The following is a 17626-nucleotide window of genomic DNA, read 5'->3' on the forward strand; positions in this document are numbered from 1 at the left end:
CCCCCCCCCCCCCCCCGCCCCGCCCCGTGGACTTACTTGCAAGGAGCTGCTCTCCATCCTGCCTGGCTGCCATATCCATGTGCAGATGCACATGGTGCCCTCTGCATCCCACTCTTCCCAGCCCCAGGTAGCCCCTTGCAGGCTGGAAAGGCTACCAGTCTGCAAAGGGAAATCCATGCTTTCCCACATTTTGCTGTGATTGTTCACAACTCTTTCAAATATTCTTGTGACCCACTTTTGGGTCACAACGCACAGGTTGAGAAACACTCGTCTAGTGGATCAGTTAATTGGAGTGTGATAAGTGACATAGAATCTCAGGGCTGAATGTTTGGGAGGGACATTGGGGAACAGTTTAAATGAAAAAGTGGGATACTTCAAATTCTGTTGTAGTTGGGTTGCTTCTTGTTTTCAAAGAAACATCTCTGAATGTGCTGCAACAGTGGTGATGCGTAGAGGGTGCACGGGGGTGAGAGCATGCTGAGAGCGCTGGTGCACCCTCTGACAGGTGTGATCAGCCATGGGGGACTGCCCCCCCTCCAGTTGCTGACTGGTCCCGGGGGTGGGGCAAGTGTCCCCTCTGACTCAGGAGGCACCAGTCACCCATGTGCTCTGACCTAGTCCTTAAGTATTTTGTTTAATATTCTTGTAGCTGCTGTAAGCCAAACCATATTTTAAAAAACCTTTACATTACTCTTTTTCATAACCTTCTCCCACAGCTGACTGGAATAGTGATTGGAGCTGCAGTCGCGTTGTTCCTTATAGGGATTGTCGTGTTTGTTGTTTACAGAAAAGTGAAGCAATCTAGTAAGTACTCAACTCACTACCGATGCTTTAAAGCATAGCTGTCTCCATGGTTTCCTTTATGTAATATTTCCATAATGTAGTGTGGGAGATCCTAATATAGGTAGTGTGGAGATAACAATTTATGCAGGAAAGTAGCCTTTGAAAAACATGGGGGTTGTGGTGCTGACTGTCAAAGTGTGAGGTGCTCAAGCTAAAAATAAGGACTATTTGTCGCTGTTAACGTGCACGATTAACGCAAGAACAGATTAATGTGTTAATTTTTTTTTAACCAGTAATCCGTGGTTCTGGAGCTTGTGCCCCGGCTGCCCTGCCGTGCGGCCATTACTGCTGCTTCACAGGGCAGCAGTGGCAGTGCAGTACAGTTGTGCAACAGCCTGGGTGCAGGCGCCAGGCAGCTGCAGCAGGAAGGGGAGAGAAGGGGGAGTTGCACCCATGAACAACCCCCCACCCAGGGCCTTGAGCAGCCAGGCTGGCAGCACCGGGGGCTCGGGGAAGGTGGTGCTGAGCTGCGGTGGGGCTGCCTGGCACTCTTGGACCCCATGGCTCAGGCTCAGGGTGGGTCAGGCCTGCCTGGGAGCTCTAACATGAGCTGCTTCCAGGCCCACAAGTCCCTGCACATCCCTAGTCCTGGGGAGCGGCAGCAATGGTGGCCCCATGTCCTGTGCTCCCACAGAGGTAGCCGCTGCCAGTGGGCAGGGGCGGGATTCCTGTGGAGCCATCTCCCACAGGCCCCGACCTGCCACATGCCTGGCCCCAGCCCAGTGCTCTGTGAGGCTCCAAACCCCAGTGCCACTGCCAAGTTAGGCAGAGTTGTCACTCTGCTCTCTGCACTGCCTGGACTTCTACCCGGACTCAGCAGGTCCAGCAGCTCTGTGCAGGTCCTGGCAGGAGCCTGGGTTGCGCAGGGAGGAGAGCACTGTCTCTGTCCAGCACTGTGGCGGCACTGCTGAGTGCGGCTTGGGCTCCAGTGGCACTGGGCTGGGGATGGGCGTGCAGTGTGGCATGGACCAGGGGCTGCAGGAGGTAGCTCTGTGGGCATCTTTTCCCTGCCCGCCTGCAGCGGCTGCCTCTGTGGGGGCACGGTGCGAGGCCATCATTGCTGCCGCTCCCTGGCGGCCTGGGCCAGGGGGCCTGGAGGCAGCTTATGCTGGAGCTCCCAGACAATCCCAACCTGCCCTGAGCCTGAGCCGTGGGGCCTGAGGGTGCCAGGCAGCCCCACGGTGGTGGCTCCATTTGGGTCCCAGCAGGATGCAGGTTCTGGATGGCTGTAGCAGGAAGGGGGTGTGGGGGGAAGGGCACTCCCACCCCCATCCAGGGCCCCGAGCAGCTGGGCTGGCAGTACCGGGGGTTTGGGGACGGCAGTGCTGGGCTGCAGCGGGGCTGTCTGGCATCCTTGGGCTTGGGGTGGGTCAGGACCACCTGGGACCCACTGAGGAAGTAAGTGGAGAAGTTTGTGCCTGGGCCGAAGTAGCTGCCCCCCGCCTGGGCTGCCTGCGACTGCAGTTGCTATAGCGAGGGTGCGGTGAGCCCACTGCCGCTGGGGCTGTGCTCAGGCAGGAGTGCACCCTGGGCCTGAGGCAGCTCTGTGCTGACCCTGGTCAGATTGGGCATCCTGCCAGGGACTGCGAGGGTCCCCCCTCCCCCTGCTTCAGACCCCCGTGGGCAACCCCCCTCCATGGGCTCCAAATCCCACACACACACCCACAGCCTGCCACACCTTCACAAATTCCTCCCAACACACACCCCACACCCACCCCCCAGCCATACAAAGTAGCTTCATAATTTTGCATAATTTTGAATTTTGCTGCTCATAATTTTGAGGGTTTTACTGTGTGATTAAAATCACAGTTAATTGTGACTATTTTTTCTAATTGCGTAACTAATCATGATTGCACTTTTTAATCATTTGACAGCCTTACTAAAAAATAGATGGGTTTTGTTTCTTTAGCACATTCTAATCTCCTCAGTGTCAATATTGGTATATAAATAACTCAGAATAATAGGGAAATCTCTCTGAGATTGAATGGGAAAGAAGTGCACTGTGAAGGACAGATAACAGATCCACTAACCAGTCAAAACATGGATTATGTATTTTCTGGCTCTTGCTTTTCCTGGTTCATATTGAAGTCCAAACTGTCCAATTTAGAATCATAGAAAATTAGGGTTGGAAGGGACCTCGAGGTCATCTAGTCCAACCCCCTGCTCAAAGCAGTCCCATCCCCAGCTATGTCATCCCAGCTAAAGCTTTGCCTAGCTGTGCTTTATCTCCATCCTTAGAAGTTTTTACTACAGCCTTTTTGGGTAGCTTCACCATCCTCCTAGTGAGAGAGTTTTTCCTACCATCTAACCTAAACTTCTCTTGCTGTAACTTGAGATTGTTGCTCCTTGTTCTGTTGTCTGCCACTGCTGAGAACAGCCTAGATCCATCTTCCTTGCCACCACCCTCCAGATAGTTGAAAGTTCTTATTAAATCCCCTGTTTTCTCTTCTCCAGACTAAATGAGCCCAGTTCCCTCAGCCTCTCCTCAGAAGTCATGTGCCCCAGTCCCCTAACCATTTTCATCACCCTCAGCTGGACTATCTCCAATTTGTCCACGTGCTTTCTTTAGTGGGGGCCCAAAGCTAGAGGCAGTACTCCAGATGTGGTCTCACCAGTGCCTAACAGAGGGGAATAATTACTTCCCTCAGTCTGCTGGCAGTATTCCTATTAATACACTGTGCAACAAAGGCACGTTTTTGGCTTATATTCAGTTTATTTTCTGCTGTAACCCCCAGGTCCTTTTCTACAGAGTCACTGCTTAACCAGTCAGTCCCCAGCCTGTACCAGTGCATGGGATTGTTTTCTCTTAAGTGCGGGACTTCGCACTTGTCCTTACTGAACTTCATGAGATTTCTTTTGGTTCAGTTCTCCGATCTGTCTAGGTCTCTCTGAATCCTGGCCCTACCCTCCAGCATATTTACTACTCCACCCAGCTTGGTGTCATCTGCAATTGTTGGTCATCTGTCATGTTTCAGATTGTAGGTTAAAATTAGCTTTTGATACTCCCTAATATAAAATCCAAAAGGCATTAACTTGATACGGATATTGTTCCTTTCTAAGACAGAAGGATCCTAAGTATTGCAGATGGAGCTATAATAAAAAAACACTTACCTGAACAAAGTACTTGGATGCATGCTGTAGAGGTAGAGAATATTCCTCAGTTGACCCCAAAGGGTAGAATAGAGCTTGGAAAAGCCTTTTGCTTCAGTTCTTCATGGCTCTGATTATCTGTGGAAGTGTCACTTACTTTCATGGTTTCTTCTTGCAGCATTTGTCTGCTGGCTACCTTGTTAGCTATTCTACATTTTGACAGATCTAGCATTCCTTTTCCAGACTGAAAAATGTTCTTGAACTTTGCGGTACAATTTCCTTTCCTCCTTTTACTGTGTATATTTTAATGCATTGAATAGATCATAGCTTGACTTTTATTATTACACAAGTTATGGTTGCTTCTAGCAAAGTGATAAGTCCAAAAAACATGCAAATGACTGCTTTTCTGCCCTCCCTGTATCAAATAGTACTGTTAGCTCCTAGTCTCTCTAAATCCTGTTTTGATTTTTCCTAAAGAGCTGCCTGAGCGCACTTGAACATTACAGAAATCACTGCAAATGTTTTTTTGAGGTGTTAAAAACAAAGAGTAAACATTTTAATCACATTGGTCATATAGGTAAATGTGAACTGGACAAACAAAGCTATTAACCATCTTATGCAATGTAAATTTAGCACTTAGTTAATGATTTTTAGTTTTGTGCCTTGCAGCTGTTTGAAAATAAGGCAGAGTTGGGAATGACCTGGGTTTGTTCCAGAAGACATGAGAAATTAAAATTTCTTAGCTGTGAACTTTAGCTCTTTTCCCATCCTGCATCTCTTTCTGGGCTGGGCTGTATTATAGATGTGCAGCTGTCATTCCTTATGCTTCAGTGACAAAGTGTAGGCAGCAGTACTTGTGTCATAGCTGATTTGGGGCAGGTTTCCTTAAGAGCTAACCATACTGTACCTTTTTTGTGTTGGAGCAGGGTTTGCTGTAGATCAGTGGTCTCCAACCATTTTGTGGGCCTATACCACCCCCCACCTGTGCTCTCGGAGGAAGCTGCTCTGGGCTGTCTGCTGCACCTGGAGCACAGGTTGGGGGTGGGGGCATGGGCCCCTGAGGTCTCCACTGGGCTGCACTCAGTGGCAGAAGCACCCCCCACGCACCCCTGGACCACAGAGACTTCCAGACCTGGCCAGGCTGGGGCCCAATGCCACGTTTGTCTGCCTGCCAGGCAGGCATGGCTCAGTACAGCTGTGGCACAGATGTGAGATTGGGCCCTGGACAAGCCCAGCTGAATCTGGGACTCTTCACGGTCTAGGAGCATGTGGGGGGGTGGGGAGTGTCTCGCTGCTGGGTGCATCCTGAGCACAGGTTGGGGGGGAATGGCCCCCAGGAGCTCCACTGGGCTGTGCCCAGCAATGGGAGTCCCCAGTTTTCCCCCCACCCCTGGACCGTGGAGAGTTGTAGCGTCAGGCCCTGGCCCGACCGGGTCTGCATTTGTCTGGCTGCTGTGGCACAGAAATGGGATTGGTCCCTGGCTTGGGCAGGTCTGGGAAGATCTGGTTGTCCAGGGGCACGTTGGGGGGGACTTCTGCCATTGGGTACAACCCGGCGGAGGCTCCAGGGACCTGTGTCCCACCCCCACTTGTACTCGGGATGAGGCAGCTGCTGCTGTGGGCTGCCTGCTGCACCCGGAGCACAGGTAGGGAAGGAGGATGGACCCCTGGGGCTTCTGCCAGGCTGTGCCCAGTGGCACGAGCCACCCCCATGTGTCACTGGACAACCAGACCTGGCTGAGCTGGGGCCACCCCCACGTGAGTCCCCACTGCCGAGCTGAGCTGCATCTGCATGTGGCCAGCTTGCAGTGGGGCTTGAGATGCAGCAGCAGCTGCCTCTGCTGCTTCCACCCCTGCAGAGATTGGGGGGAGCCCCCTGGGCTCCAATCCTTCCACCACACAGCTGGGCTGGAGCCCCATTCATATTTCCGTGCTCCAGGCTGGGCTGCACAGTCAGTCACTCACTGCGGGGGCCTTGATCTGCACCCCCACTTCCCTCCCACACAGATTGATCTACTGGGGCTGGGGTGGGGAGTGTGCATGCACGCACTCCCAGCTCTCCCCCAGCCCAGGATCAACCAAAAGAGGCTCCAGGATCAACCTTTTGATCTGGATTGACTGGTTGGTGACCACTGCTGTACTTAGTGAGGGTCTCTGTGGCTAAGTACAGACATTCAAAAAGCCTGTGACTGAATTGATTAAATTTTTGCAGGTTAGTCTAACCTGTGTAGATTGAACTGATTTCAAGTGGATAGACATTCGTTCACTTTTGATTCCAGGAATGGAGGCACATGCCTGCAGTGGCTCAGGCCAGAAGCCGAGGGGCACTAGAGCAGCCCTCCTTTCCTTTCTACAGTGGCTGACGGAAGCTGAGCTTGTGGGGGACATTGCCAGGCCCTGGCAGGTCTGAGTATGATTGCGGAGGGGTTTAAACAACCTTCCCGCCCCTGCAGTAGCCCCAGTGCCTGGAGTGGGGGTGGGGGCGGGGGAAAGCAGCTGTTGCCAGGCTTTGCAGAGTGAAGGAGAGGGAGTGTGGCCGTTGGCTGACACCAAAAAGTCAAACAGTGAGTTCAGGGGCATGGCCAGACCCCTCCCCACCTCCACCGACCCTGCGGCAGAGGAGGAGGGGGAGAGCCCTTCTCGCCTCAGTGGCTCCCTGACAGCCTGGCTCAGCCTGGGCGCGGGGACCAGGGAGCACAGTTTTTCCACCCTTGCCCTACAGCAGCCGGTTTTCACCTCTTGCCCCACAGTGGGGCCCAGTGCTGTGCCCCTCCAGCCTTCGAACCACACTGAGCACCCCCTCTTCTCTGCCCCCTCCCCCCCGGCCCTGTGGCAGGGGAGGAGGCAGAGGGGAAAAGCCCTCCATGACAACTCAGCCTGGCCTGGCCTGGCCTGGGCATGGGGAGGTGGGAGCAATCTGGGCTCACAGCTCCCACGGCTCCAGCCCAAGCCCCACCTCTGGCTGGGAAGGGCCCTGCCCCTGTGGCCCAGCCTGGCCCCACTGTCCACTCACCTCGTGTGGGGCTGGGGTTGAGCTGAGCTGGGCCATAGGTACTGCTGAGGGTGGGGTGGAGAGGCAAAGCCCTTCCCAGCCAGCTGTGGCTCAGGCTGGGACAAGGAAAGCTGTGCACCTGGATTGCTCCTAGCTTCCCAGGCCCAGGTTGGGCCAGGCTGGGCTGTCACAAAGCCACTGAGGCTGCATACACATCCTGTGGTGGGGGAGGAGAAAGAAGGGGAGAGCCCTGCCTACCGGAGCGGCTCCGTGACAACCCAGCCTGGCCACGGAGAGCTGAGACCAAACTGGGCACACAGCTCCCATGACCCCAGCCTGAGCCACAGCCAGTTGGCAAGGGCCTTGCCACTGTGGCCTGGCCCTGCCAGCCTGTCTTGCCTGGGTCTGGGGCTGTGGGGCTGCGTTGGGGGGAGCAGTGGTGGCAGGGCTGGGAGGGGTGGCTATGGGGGGGGCTAAGCGGCAGTGGTCCTAGGAGGAGTTTGGAGGGCTGTGGCCACCTCAGAATTCACCTTACTCCCATAGCCGCCCCTTCCAGCCCTGCTGCCACCACCCATCCCATGCAGGCTGATACTGCATTCAACCTGGTTTATCTTAAGCCAGTTTCAGCTGTTCTGAAACTGGTTTATGTGCACTGAACTTCTGTTCTGTTACAGGTTTAAACCAGTTTCTCATCAATTAAACCAGTTTATGTGTAAGTTCTGTCCTTAGCCTGGAAGAGCTGGACTGATTCCTGCTTCCAGTTAGCTGTTCTAAGCAAGGAGTTGGAATGTGGGTTTTAGAGCCTGTCCCATAGACCACAGGACTGCCAGTTAAGAATCACTGAAATTCCGTATCTGCAAGTATAAAAGTTCCATGGAAGGTCTGTTTGATGCATATAGCTTAGCAGTATTGCTAGACATCTTCATATGTTTAGAGACCTACCTTTTTATGGAAATAGGTTTCTGAGAACACCCTTATTTTTCTTTCTTTCTTACTATGTTTTAAAGTGATGATCCCTTTTGTTAAATAAGCACTAAATTTTGTTCCCTCCAGTCACTGCTGCTCTTTGGGCTGGCTGAAGGAGTCACAACTATTTTTTCTCACCATCACTGACTGGATTATATTTTGCTTTATAGTTTCGTATAGCTTTTTAATCTAGTGCAGTGCACAGATGCTGGCACCCACCATGTCTATAGTTAGAGTTCCTTGAAATGTATCCTAGGACTAACTGTAACATAAACTGTAAGCAGCATAGGGTTGAAACCAGGGACAGCTTGAACACCAATAATTTATCATCCCCAAGGGTGTCCATATAAAGTAGGGAATGGATTAAAAAATGTACTGATGGGAAGTTGTTGGTCTAGGCTCCCACAGGAACAACTGAGTCTTACCTGAATGTTGGTAAGTGTATGTGGGATTCTACACAGTAAGCAAGAATGCTCCCTGTGTGCACATCCTTTTCTCTTAGTTACCAGCTATCTGCCAAGATATGATGCTCTTTCTGTCTTTTTAGGGCAACATCAACCCCATGTACCTCAGTACCGATTTCGCAAGAGAGACAAAGTAATGTTCTATGGACGGAAAATCATGAGAAAGGTAAGCAGGTCTGGTGTAGGGAGTATCCAGAAAGAAAATTAAAAGACTTGGGAGACAAATGTGAACTTCAAGATGCTCATATAGCCACTAGCTCCATCCTGTTAAATCCCATGTAAGTTGTCAGAAGAAGACTTTAAGTGCATGGGATTTTTCCATCGGTAGGGCGGTGGCTTATACCTGATATTTTTAGATCAAATTTATCTTTCCTCTTGGAAAGAATTCACTTGTACAGGCCTATGTGCAGTTAGGAAAGGTTGATCCCGTGAAGGACCAGACTTTATTACCTTGATCTTAGTATAAGTTGGTACAAAACTTAAATAATAATTAAAAAAAAAAATCCTTGCAGTTATGTAGTTTGATTACTTCCTCTGATTAAATCTGTGTGCAAGTTTTTTTTAAACTACCATACCCATTGTTAAAAGTAACGTCAGAAGGAGACGGTTTCAGGTGAACATCTCAGCTTCTTTGAAAAATGGTCTATCTCTGTCCTGTTCCTACAGGTGTGCATATAGGGTTTTTCCATAAGTTGTTTAGCTGTTTTGATGATGCATGATATTAATATCTAATGCATCCCCAGTTTCTTGCTCATCTAATATGAAACCTTGCTCTGGTAAATCGGGATCCACTCTTGACATTTTATTTTTTAAGTAGAAAACTGATAAATAATTATTATCTAAGGTTCTGCCTCCTAATTGGAGTACATACATTAAATTGAATCTATTGAATAGTGGCATATTTGAAAATAAACAGATTAAAATTGCTTCAATCTTTAAATAAAAGGATTGGAGAAGACCTTTGTGTGTTGGTTTTTTTTATTGCAATACATTTCATAAATACCTTGAAGTCCCTTCCTATTGGAGAGTTCTGCCATCTTGTCACATAGAATGATCTTTAGTTTTGTAGATCTAGTCTGAAAAATGGCTCTGGGAGAAAATATGTAGCTCTTGGAGTGCTTTATCTCAATGTTAAGCATATCAGCTTTGTGAAATTAACAGGTTAAAAAAACCCTCTATCTAACTTCAACTCACTTTAGACTTCGATGTTCCGACTGAAAACTTTCATCTTGTGAGTCATCACCTATTCTGAAGTTTCTGCAAGTCAAATTAGGCTTACCATGCAATCCCATAATTCTGTTGATGTATGTTGCTCAGTGTTAGACCCATTGGCAGAGTGATGAGAATAAAAAGCATGTAAAAATGAGTTAGTTACACAATACACCTTACACCATGTTTGTGTACACAGAGAACAGGTCCATTGTGTAAGACTGGGCCATTTCACCCAGACACTTATACTAAAGCATTTTGTGGCCTAATCACTCTACACAGAGAGAAAATTTGATATGAATTAATGGATTGTGATACAGTCTAATTGACATGATGAAAGATTTCAGTGTTGCCTTTACTGTGGCTGTTTTGTACACTCATACATTCTGGCATTTGTATCATGACATAATGATTAATATATAGAGGAAATCATTAAAGAAAGGTTAATTTAAAGAAAAAAAATCAGACGTATCTCATTTTGGCAGTTAATCATGACCAAGGTATTTCAGTGTTAGAAGCCAGCAGCATACAAGAGAATGGGTGGGGGGTTAGCATCATATCTGGCTTCCTGTGATCCCGAAGCATGAATGATCAGGTACATTTTATAGTTGGTTCCACTGAGGGCAGCCTTCAGCACAAGTGTGAAGCGAAGCTTCAGCACACACTTCTAGAGGGTGTGATATCCCCACCCCTGCCACTGGAACAGAAAAGCTTAGAAATGGTAGGGTTGGAGGTTGGGAGGTCATCCTCCTGATCTGATGCAGGATTAAGAACACCTGGACCATCCCTGACAAATGTTTATCTAGTTCCTGTTAAAACCCTCCAATGTTATGTGTGTGCAATGTGATGGAGTTCACATTATTGTAGAAGTCTTGATTCTTGCATTTCTGATGCACTTTAATTTGGACAGTACTAACACTGAATTAAAACAGGTGTTTTTTGTTTGTTTTTTCCTGAGATTTTTCTTGCATGGAAAAAAAAAAAACTGTACACACAGCATGCTTATGGCTGTTGGTGAGCATTAGGCCTGCACAAATAGGGAAGTATTCAATTCTGATTCAGATTCGGCTGATTTGGAGGACGGTGATTTGAGCCGAATCAAAGTCCCGAATCGATTGGCTGAATTGGCTTCAGAAGATCTGGCACTGATTTGGTGATTCAGCCATAGACTATAATGGGGAATCACTGAAATACCTAGAACTTTGTCATTTTTTGTCAGGTTTGGATGAAAACAGCAGGAATTGTAACCCCTTCTGATGGCATGAAGTCTGCCAAGTTTCAAGGAGATAGGTGCAGGGGTTTCTGGGAAACTGCACCTCAAGCTTCTCGAAGCAAAACTTGTGACGTGTGTGTGTGTGTGTGTGTGTGTGTGTGTTAAGGCATAGCGGGATGAAAACAGCAGGGATGGTAGCCTATAACAGGAGACCTTCCCGATGCTCAGGCAGAAACAGCTCACAAAAGGGGCAGAAAAGCTGCAGACAGAGGCTTATGTTCTGTTTCTACGTCCCTCCCCCAGAGCACTGTGATTGGAAGGGGACTCAGGGAAAGATCACAGTCACTGACCAGTTACAGATGTCAGTGTCCCGTTCCCCCCCGCCCGGCTCCCTATCCCTCTTCTCAGTTTCTGTTTCCCTGTAGGACTCCCTTCCGAATCTCTGAATCTTTTTCTGAATCTTTTCCTAATTGATTTGGAGGCTCTGAACCGATTTGGAAGGTTTTTTCATCTCCCAATTCGATTCTGATTCAGTGATTTGGCCTCTGAATCAGGCCGAATCTTCTCTGAATTAAATTGGCGACTGAAGCTTCACACACCCCTAGTAAGCATCTTTTAAATTCCATACCTCTGGTCTTTGAAGCGTACCCACTTTTATCTTCATCATTAGTGCACTCAAGGCATGTGCTAATAAGAACTAGTTTGGAAATGAGTGCTAAGAGGGGTGCCAGGAATAGGCCTCAAGAACAAATTCCAAGTTGTGTCTTTTGGCTGCATTTGAACCTTTTGTGGAAATTGCTTCTCTTAGCTCTGCTTTCTCATTGCAGGACTTTGTGCCCTCAAACATCAGGAAGAGGTTAGGCTGAGAAAAGCTAGAAGCAAAGAAATAGTTTGTCTTTTGTAACCTGTGTCTTGTTTCATTGGGGAAATTGATTGAGAGTTTCCCTTATAACACTATCTTGGCAGTTTTGACCTATTGTCTGTCTGGCTCAGGCAGGACTGGAAAGTAACTTTTTGGCCTTATTCAAAAAAGGCCAAGATAGAAAGAAACAAATGTATCCAGAGTGGTCGCAGAATATCTATGCATAGTTTCATGGTATGCAATTCACCTTCTCATGCAGAATATGAGTGCGCAGAGACACGCTTGTAGTTTTTAACGTATGTTTGGCTATTTAATTTTCTAACTCTGGACTGCTGGCCTTTTTCAACTAAGAAGGAAGAATTTCCTTTGTATGGGTCTATGTGCATAGCTAAACATGTCGGCACATGACTAGAACTGATGTTATTGCAAGAGTGAGCAGGAAAGCTGGTCATTGAGACATTGTACACCCCATTGTACATCTGAGAGACCAGCTGCTGATTTTATTAATTTGTTGCTCTTTGGAGAATGTCTTTATAATCCTTCAGAGGGGGAAAAATTGGATTCAAAGAATGTTCTATAAATATTTCCCTAGCCTCAGTAAGTTTGGGGATATTTGCCTTATCCATGCCATATGCGAATCCATGTGAGCTGTTTGGATTTTTACCCTGAAGGTCTCAGCCTGAGATGTGAGTTAGGATCACCTGAAGGGTGTGTGGCTCTTATAAAGGGAACACCATGGGGAGAGACCTGGGTGTCAGAGCCCCTTACTATATTCAGGGGTTCTGGCAGAGTCTGTGCTGTCTGATGCCTCCTATCAGTGGGAAGTAGATACATTCCACAGTCAGAGGTGTGGCTTCCAGTACTAGGTACAGGGACCCAGACATTAGCTTCCTTCTCGTACACTGCTGTCTTGGTTTTATACAGATTTGGGGAGGGAGCAGCTTGTATGCCCTTTCCTGCCAGGAGAGGAGGCTGGGGTGACCTGGGCTGGACTGCATCTTGCCTTGCAACTGCCATTGCCTTTTCCACAGTGCACAACAGGGTGACTATGGAGTGGTGAATGGGACAACAACCCAGATAAGGAAGAATTGATATCCTTCATCCTGCCCTCTTTTTACAAGGGTGGGTGATTCCTGTTTCATACATGTACACGTGGCTTTGGTCTTTGGGATCAGACTCAGATAAATCTGACCTGAGACATTTTAGTGATGCTGTAGGAGATCTTATGAAAAGTGTAGATTTAAAAGTTAACTTGCAGTCCTGATTCTGACTACATACTAGCAAGGAATACATATGGCAAGCTGATGCATGGTATTCTGTTTCCAGTCCTATTTTTAGCTCAGAACACCATGGGCAAAAAGAAAAGGGCCCAGACTGAAATATCTAAATAACTTGTTGAAAGGGGTTGTTGTCAAAGCATTCCCATTTTCTAATCTTCACACACACTCCTTAAATGTTTTCTTTAATTAAACATCATAATCCATTTCTTAGGAGCATTGCCAGCAAGAGAATAATCAAGCCCCCTGCATTTGGATCTGTTTGATGACTTAGTTTATGCATATTTGTCAGCCAGTCTTAGCCAATGCTATTCCATTCTGCAGCAGAAATCTTTTCCATGTTTTTGTATCCAGAAGATGATGGAGGACATTTTTTATAATTGTCTTTGCTTAAAAGTTGATTCTGTTTTTTGTCTTGGAGGCATATTGATTAGAAAATCCCATTGTAACATGTTTGTGTTATGGTCATCTGTGGTTACTTGAAAACTCCTCTTTGAGTAATAAGGACCATGGTGCCAGTCCCATCCTGAAGATACTTGGATTGCCAGATTAGAGGGAAATTAACATCCAAAGACTTGGGGTTTTTCTTTTTTTGTCCTTGGAAGTTCCATGCTGTTTAGTATGAGGAAAAACATATTTTGTCAAAGTACATTATTTAGGACTGTACATGTAGATTTCCTGTTAACGATGACTCTGAGTCTGAGTCTGATTCAGCTACAGACTGAAATACACATTTTAATGACTCTGTGGACCATGCTACTTTTCCTAGCCCTGGACTCCTCCTGTGCACGCCAAATAGCTTGTGTGCATTCTAATCCTGCCGTGCGATTGAACAGGCTCCATTCCAGGGTTGCTGGAGTTGAGCAAGACTTTGCTTCCCTCAGCTGTTGAAGGACACTTTGGCACCAAAACTGAGAGTAGGTAGAGTGCCCTTCGTGTATGCCCACTGACTGTTGGTGTCCAGGTGGCAGGAAGAACAAGGGAAGTACCTGATGGGAATGTAAAGAGGTGGATGGAGAGAAGAACACTGAAAGAAGGGCTGGGGTGGAAGGGGTAGGCCAAAATAAGGGAAGGCTAGAGGGGACTGGGATAGGAATTGGATGTGATGGGAGCAGAAAGCTAAAGTGTTTGTATGAGAGACTACACTGGTGTCTAGAATGTGGTGTAGAATCTAAGGGTGCTTGTACACAAGCACAGAGGCTGCTCTGCTGCATTGTAATTGCAACGCATTGGAGTAGACTTGATTAATTGAGTCTGCTGGAGTGTGGTAATTACTGTGCTCCAGCAGCCTTCCGCATCTTGTGTATCAGTATTCCTGCACTTAAAAATGGTGGTGGAGGTACTTGAACTAAAGCTCATCAAATGAGCTTTAGTTCAAGCTTCCCTGGTGCCATTTTTAAGTGTGGGGACTGATGCATGCGATGCCGTGGTACTTTATTAATTAACTGGCTCCAGGAGCCACTTGAATTAAAAGTGCTGTCCCCACCCACCCCGGAGCATGCATAAATGTGCTCTAAGATTTTTCAAGTCTCAACGTTCCTCTGTTGTCTGGCTTAGCTGTGAAGCCCCTTGGCAAGCTGTCACATGTCCCTTTAACAGCTGGTCCATGTAGAGGAACTGTTAGAGGAACTACTATTGCTATCTTCTGTCTTTATTATTTGCCTAGCTTTAACACCTACAAACCATAGTCATGGACTGAAGAAACCTCCAGGATAAAAATTGGGATGCTGATAGCTGGATTGCACTTCTTGAGAAAAGTGCAATAAAATGAAAATAAAACATTAGCGAACCATTTTCTTGATGATGTAGTATTTGCCTGCCTTCACCAGGTGGCACTTTAGGTACAACCATTAAAAAGAATAGTTGGATGTGCATTTATATATTTCATTAAAATTTATGTCCAGTGACTTTTAAGTGTATCAGACCTCCTTGTGCCATTGTCAGTGATTGCCAGATTAGTATTTACACTTTAGAAGATTACTTGTTTCTTTCTGAGGCTGGCAGCCTTCGATTAGGAAGAGTCTAGCTATGGGTTTTCTGCATCATCCATCACCATTGTATTAGTTCCTCATTAAAATAAAGGTATAATTAACTCTTTTTTGGAAAAAAGTACAAAACAAGCAGTTGCTTCCTGCTCTGGGGCTCATTCTTGTCCCAGTCCTGCAAAACCTTATGCTTTGTCTTAAGTTTACTTAGATGCCACTGGACACTACTTCTGTGTTATCCTTTGCAGGATCAAGACCATGTGATTGTCTGTAATTCTTAAACAGATCCTCTGTGTTTCATTATTTTCTTCTAGGTTACCACTCTCCCGAACACACTAGTTGGGAACACAGTGCCTCGCCAGCGGATGCGGAAAAGGGCAAAAGTTCTGTTTCTGGCAAAAAGGTACAGTTCTTTGATAACTGGGATCTTGTGAACTGCCACAGCTATTTGCAGATAGTTCACTTTACACTGAAACTGGAGGAAGTATAGTTTTGTTTTTTCTTGGCACTAGGAATGAAGGTGAAAGTCCCCTATTTGCTTTCTGAACCTGAATTTCAGGAGATCTTGATCTGTTTCTGTTCGTGTAGTCTTTAGGTTACTAAACTTGTTACAGATCAGTTGAGGTTGGGAAGTTCCCAATACCGTTGCTTGCTTCTCATGAAAACAGTAGAGTAAAAAATGTGTAAATTACATTTCTTGTGCCTCCCACTCCTACTGTCCACCCCCAGCTTCTCCTAACAAGTGCCAGAACTTGAGCTATAAACAGAAACTGGTCAGATCTATATTAGTTCTTAATTTCTGTGAAATATGTTCCATAATTTCTGGGATGCATAGTGGCAGGTAGGCAGCTCAAGAAGGAGATGGGGATAGAGGAGGTGATGAATAGGGGTGTGCAAAACGGGTCCTATTCAATTTGGATTTGGCCTAAATTAGGGACAGTGATTTGATTTGCTGATTCAGATCATTGTCCCCAATTTGATTTGGCCGAATCCAAATCTAAAGATTTGATGCTGATGCAGAGAATCAGCAATTCGGACATAGACACAGCTTTAAATGTTTTTTCTACATGCATTGAGGTACCAGGTGCAGCTTGTGATTGCTACGATGCTAGGGCAGATGGAGCATCTCACAGGAGTGTGGGGGCGTTCCCTGCATGCTCAGTGGTGAACCCGGAAGTGGACCGGAAGTACTTCTGGTTAAATTCCAGGTCCACCAGGGAGTGCAGGGGGGGGTCCCCCCCGCCCCAGCTTGGTGATTGGCCGCAGAGGGACCCTGGGTGCCTCCCCAGACCCAGGAGGCACCAGTCACTGAGCCAGGGGGCGGGCCCCCAGTGCACTCCCCGGTGGACCCGGAAGTGCTTCTGGTCCACTTTGGGGTCCGCTGTCAAGTGCGCTGGGGACCCTCCTGTGCTCCTGTAGGACACTCCATGTGCCCCAGCATTGCAGCATTCACAAGCTGCCTGCTACCTAGAGGTATGTAGAGAAAACATTTAAAGCTGTGTTTATGTCCGAATCACCAAATCTTTCCGAATCTCTCTGAATCATTTTGGAGGGTTCCGAATCAATTGGGCAAGATTAAAGGGTCCTCTGATTTGATTCGGAGGTTCGGCCACCAATTTGGGCCGACTCGAATCAGGGACCGAAGCTTCACACAGCCGTAATGATGAACTTGAAGTAACTACTGGAATTGTTGTCTGCTCAAGTACTAGGTTAGTGTCTGGCTCATTCTGACTGGGTCCCCTCATGAAACCCATGCAGACTTCCTTTTTGACCCTTGATTGCCTCCAAGCAGTGGGTCTAGATTTGTAGATCTGCTCCAGGAGATGCTTACAATATTGGAGGAGGAGGTAGAATTCATATGTTCTTAAACTAGTGTTAGCCAGAAAGGCAAACAGCTATATTGGAAACCTGGAGACTTGATTTTATAATGAATCTTGTCATCCAAAAGTGCAGCATGAGCAGAGACTGACTGAGCCCTCCGACTCCTTTTCATTCAGGTTTCTTCTTTTGTAGGATTCTGCGTTTCAAAAAGGAGTCTCCAACTTTGCAGCCAAAGGAGCCACCTCCTTCCCTGTTAGAAGCAGATCTAACTGAATTTGATGTGAAGAATTCTCATTTGCCTTCTGAAGTTCTGTATATGCTTAAAAATGTCAGGTAAGTTTGAAAGGAAAGAGCACTTGAGGATTTTGATATGTGTTGTGGGTGTGAATCAGTAATTCCAGTGACATCACCAACGTTTTGTTAATGTCAGGTCAGCATCAGACACTTGAACACATTCTGAATTTACATAGATGGCTTAACATTTATCTTGTGGGGAGAAAAAATGCTCATTTGTAACTGCAATTTTTTTTTAAATACTTGGGTAAGAAAGTGGTGGTCAAATAGAGTAAATTTGGGAGTACTGATAATGAACTCTTTGGGTGTCTATACACATTCAGGGAGGCTGCTCTGACATGCTGTAATTACAGTGCATCAGAGCAGACTCAATTAATTGAGTCTGCTGAAGCACTGTAATTACCATGCTCCAGCAGACTCCAGCATAACATGTATCAGTGTTTCCATGCTGAAATATGGCAGCAGGGTGCTTTAAACTAAAGTGGTTTGATGAGCTTTTATAGTAGTTCAGAGTGCCTTACCACCCTTTTCAGTGCAGGGACGCAGATTCACATGACACTTCAGGTGCTTTTAGTTAGTACAGCTCTCGGAGCACAGCTATAAGGAGGAT

At 47.0% G+C, this 17626-nt stretch overlaps 1 protein-coding gene across 1 annotated transcript in view; it reads left to right on the plus strand.

The window, feature by feature from the left end:
• Positions 1–17626, plus strand: part of PNPLA7 (patatin like phospholipase domain containing 7) — a 318179-nt gene that overhangs the window by 29071 nt on the left and 271482 nt on the right. The window contains exons 4-7 of the mRNA XM_019510411.1: positions 717–804; positions 8439–8521; positions 15216–15304; positions 16915–17055. Coding sequence (XP_019365956.1) covers positions 717–804; positions 8439–8521; positions 15216–15304; positions 16915–17055 — 401 coding nt within the window. The remainder of the gene's footprint in view (positions 1–716; positions 805–8438; positions 8522–15215; positions 15305–16914; positions 17056–17626) is intronic.

The sequence above is a fragment of the Gavialis gangeticus genome, unplaced genomic scaffold (genome assembly GCF_001723915.1).
Source record: "Gavialis gangeticus isolate Ggan-Ray unplaced genomic scaffold, GavGan_comp1, whole genome shotgun sequence".
Taxonomy (NCBI): domain Eukaryota; kingdom Metazoa; phylum Chordata; order Crocodylia; family Gavialidae; genus Gavialis; species Gavialis gangeticus.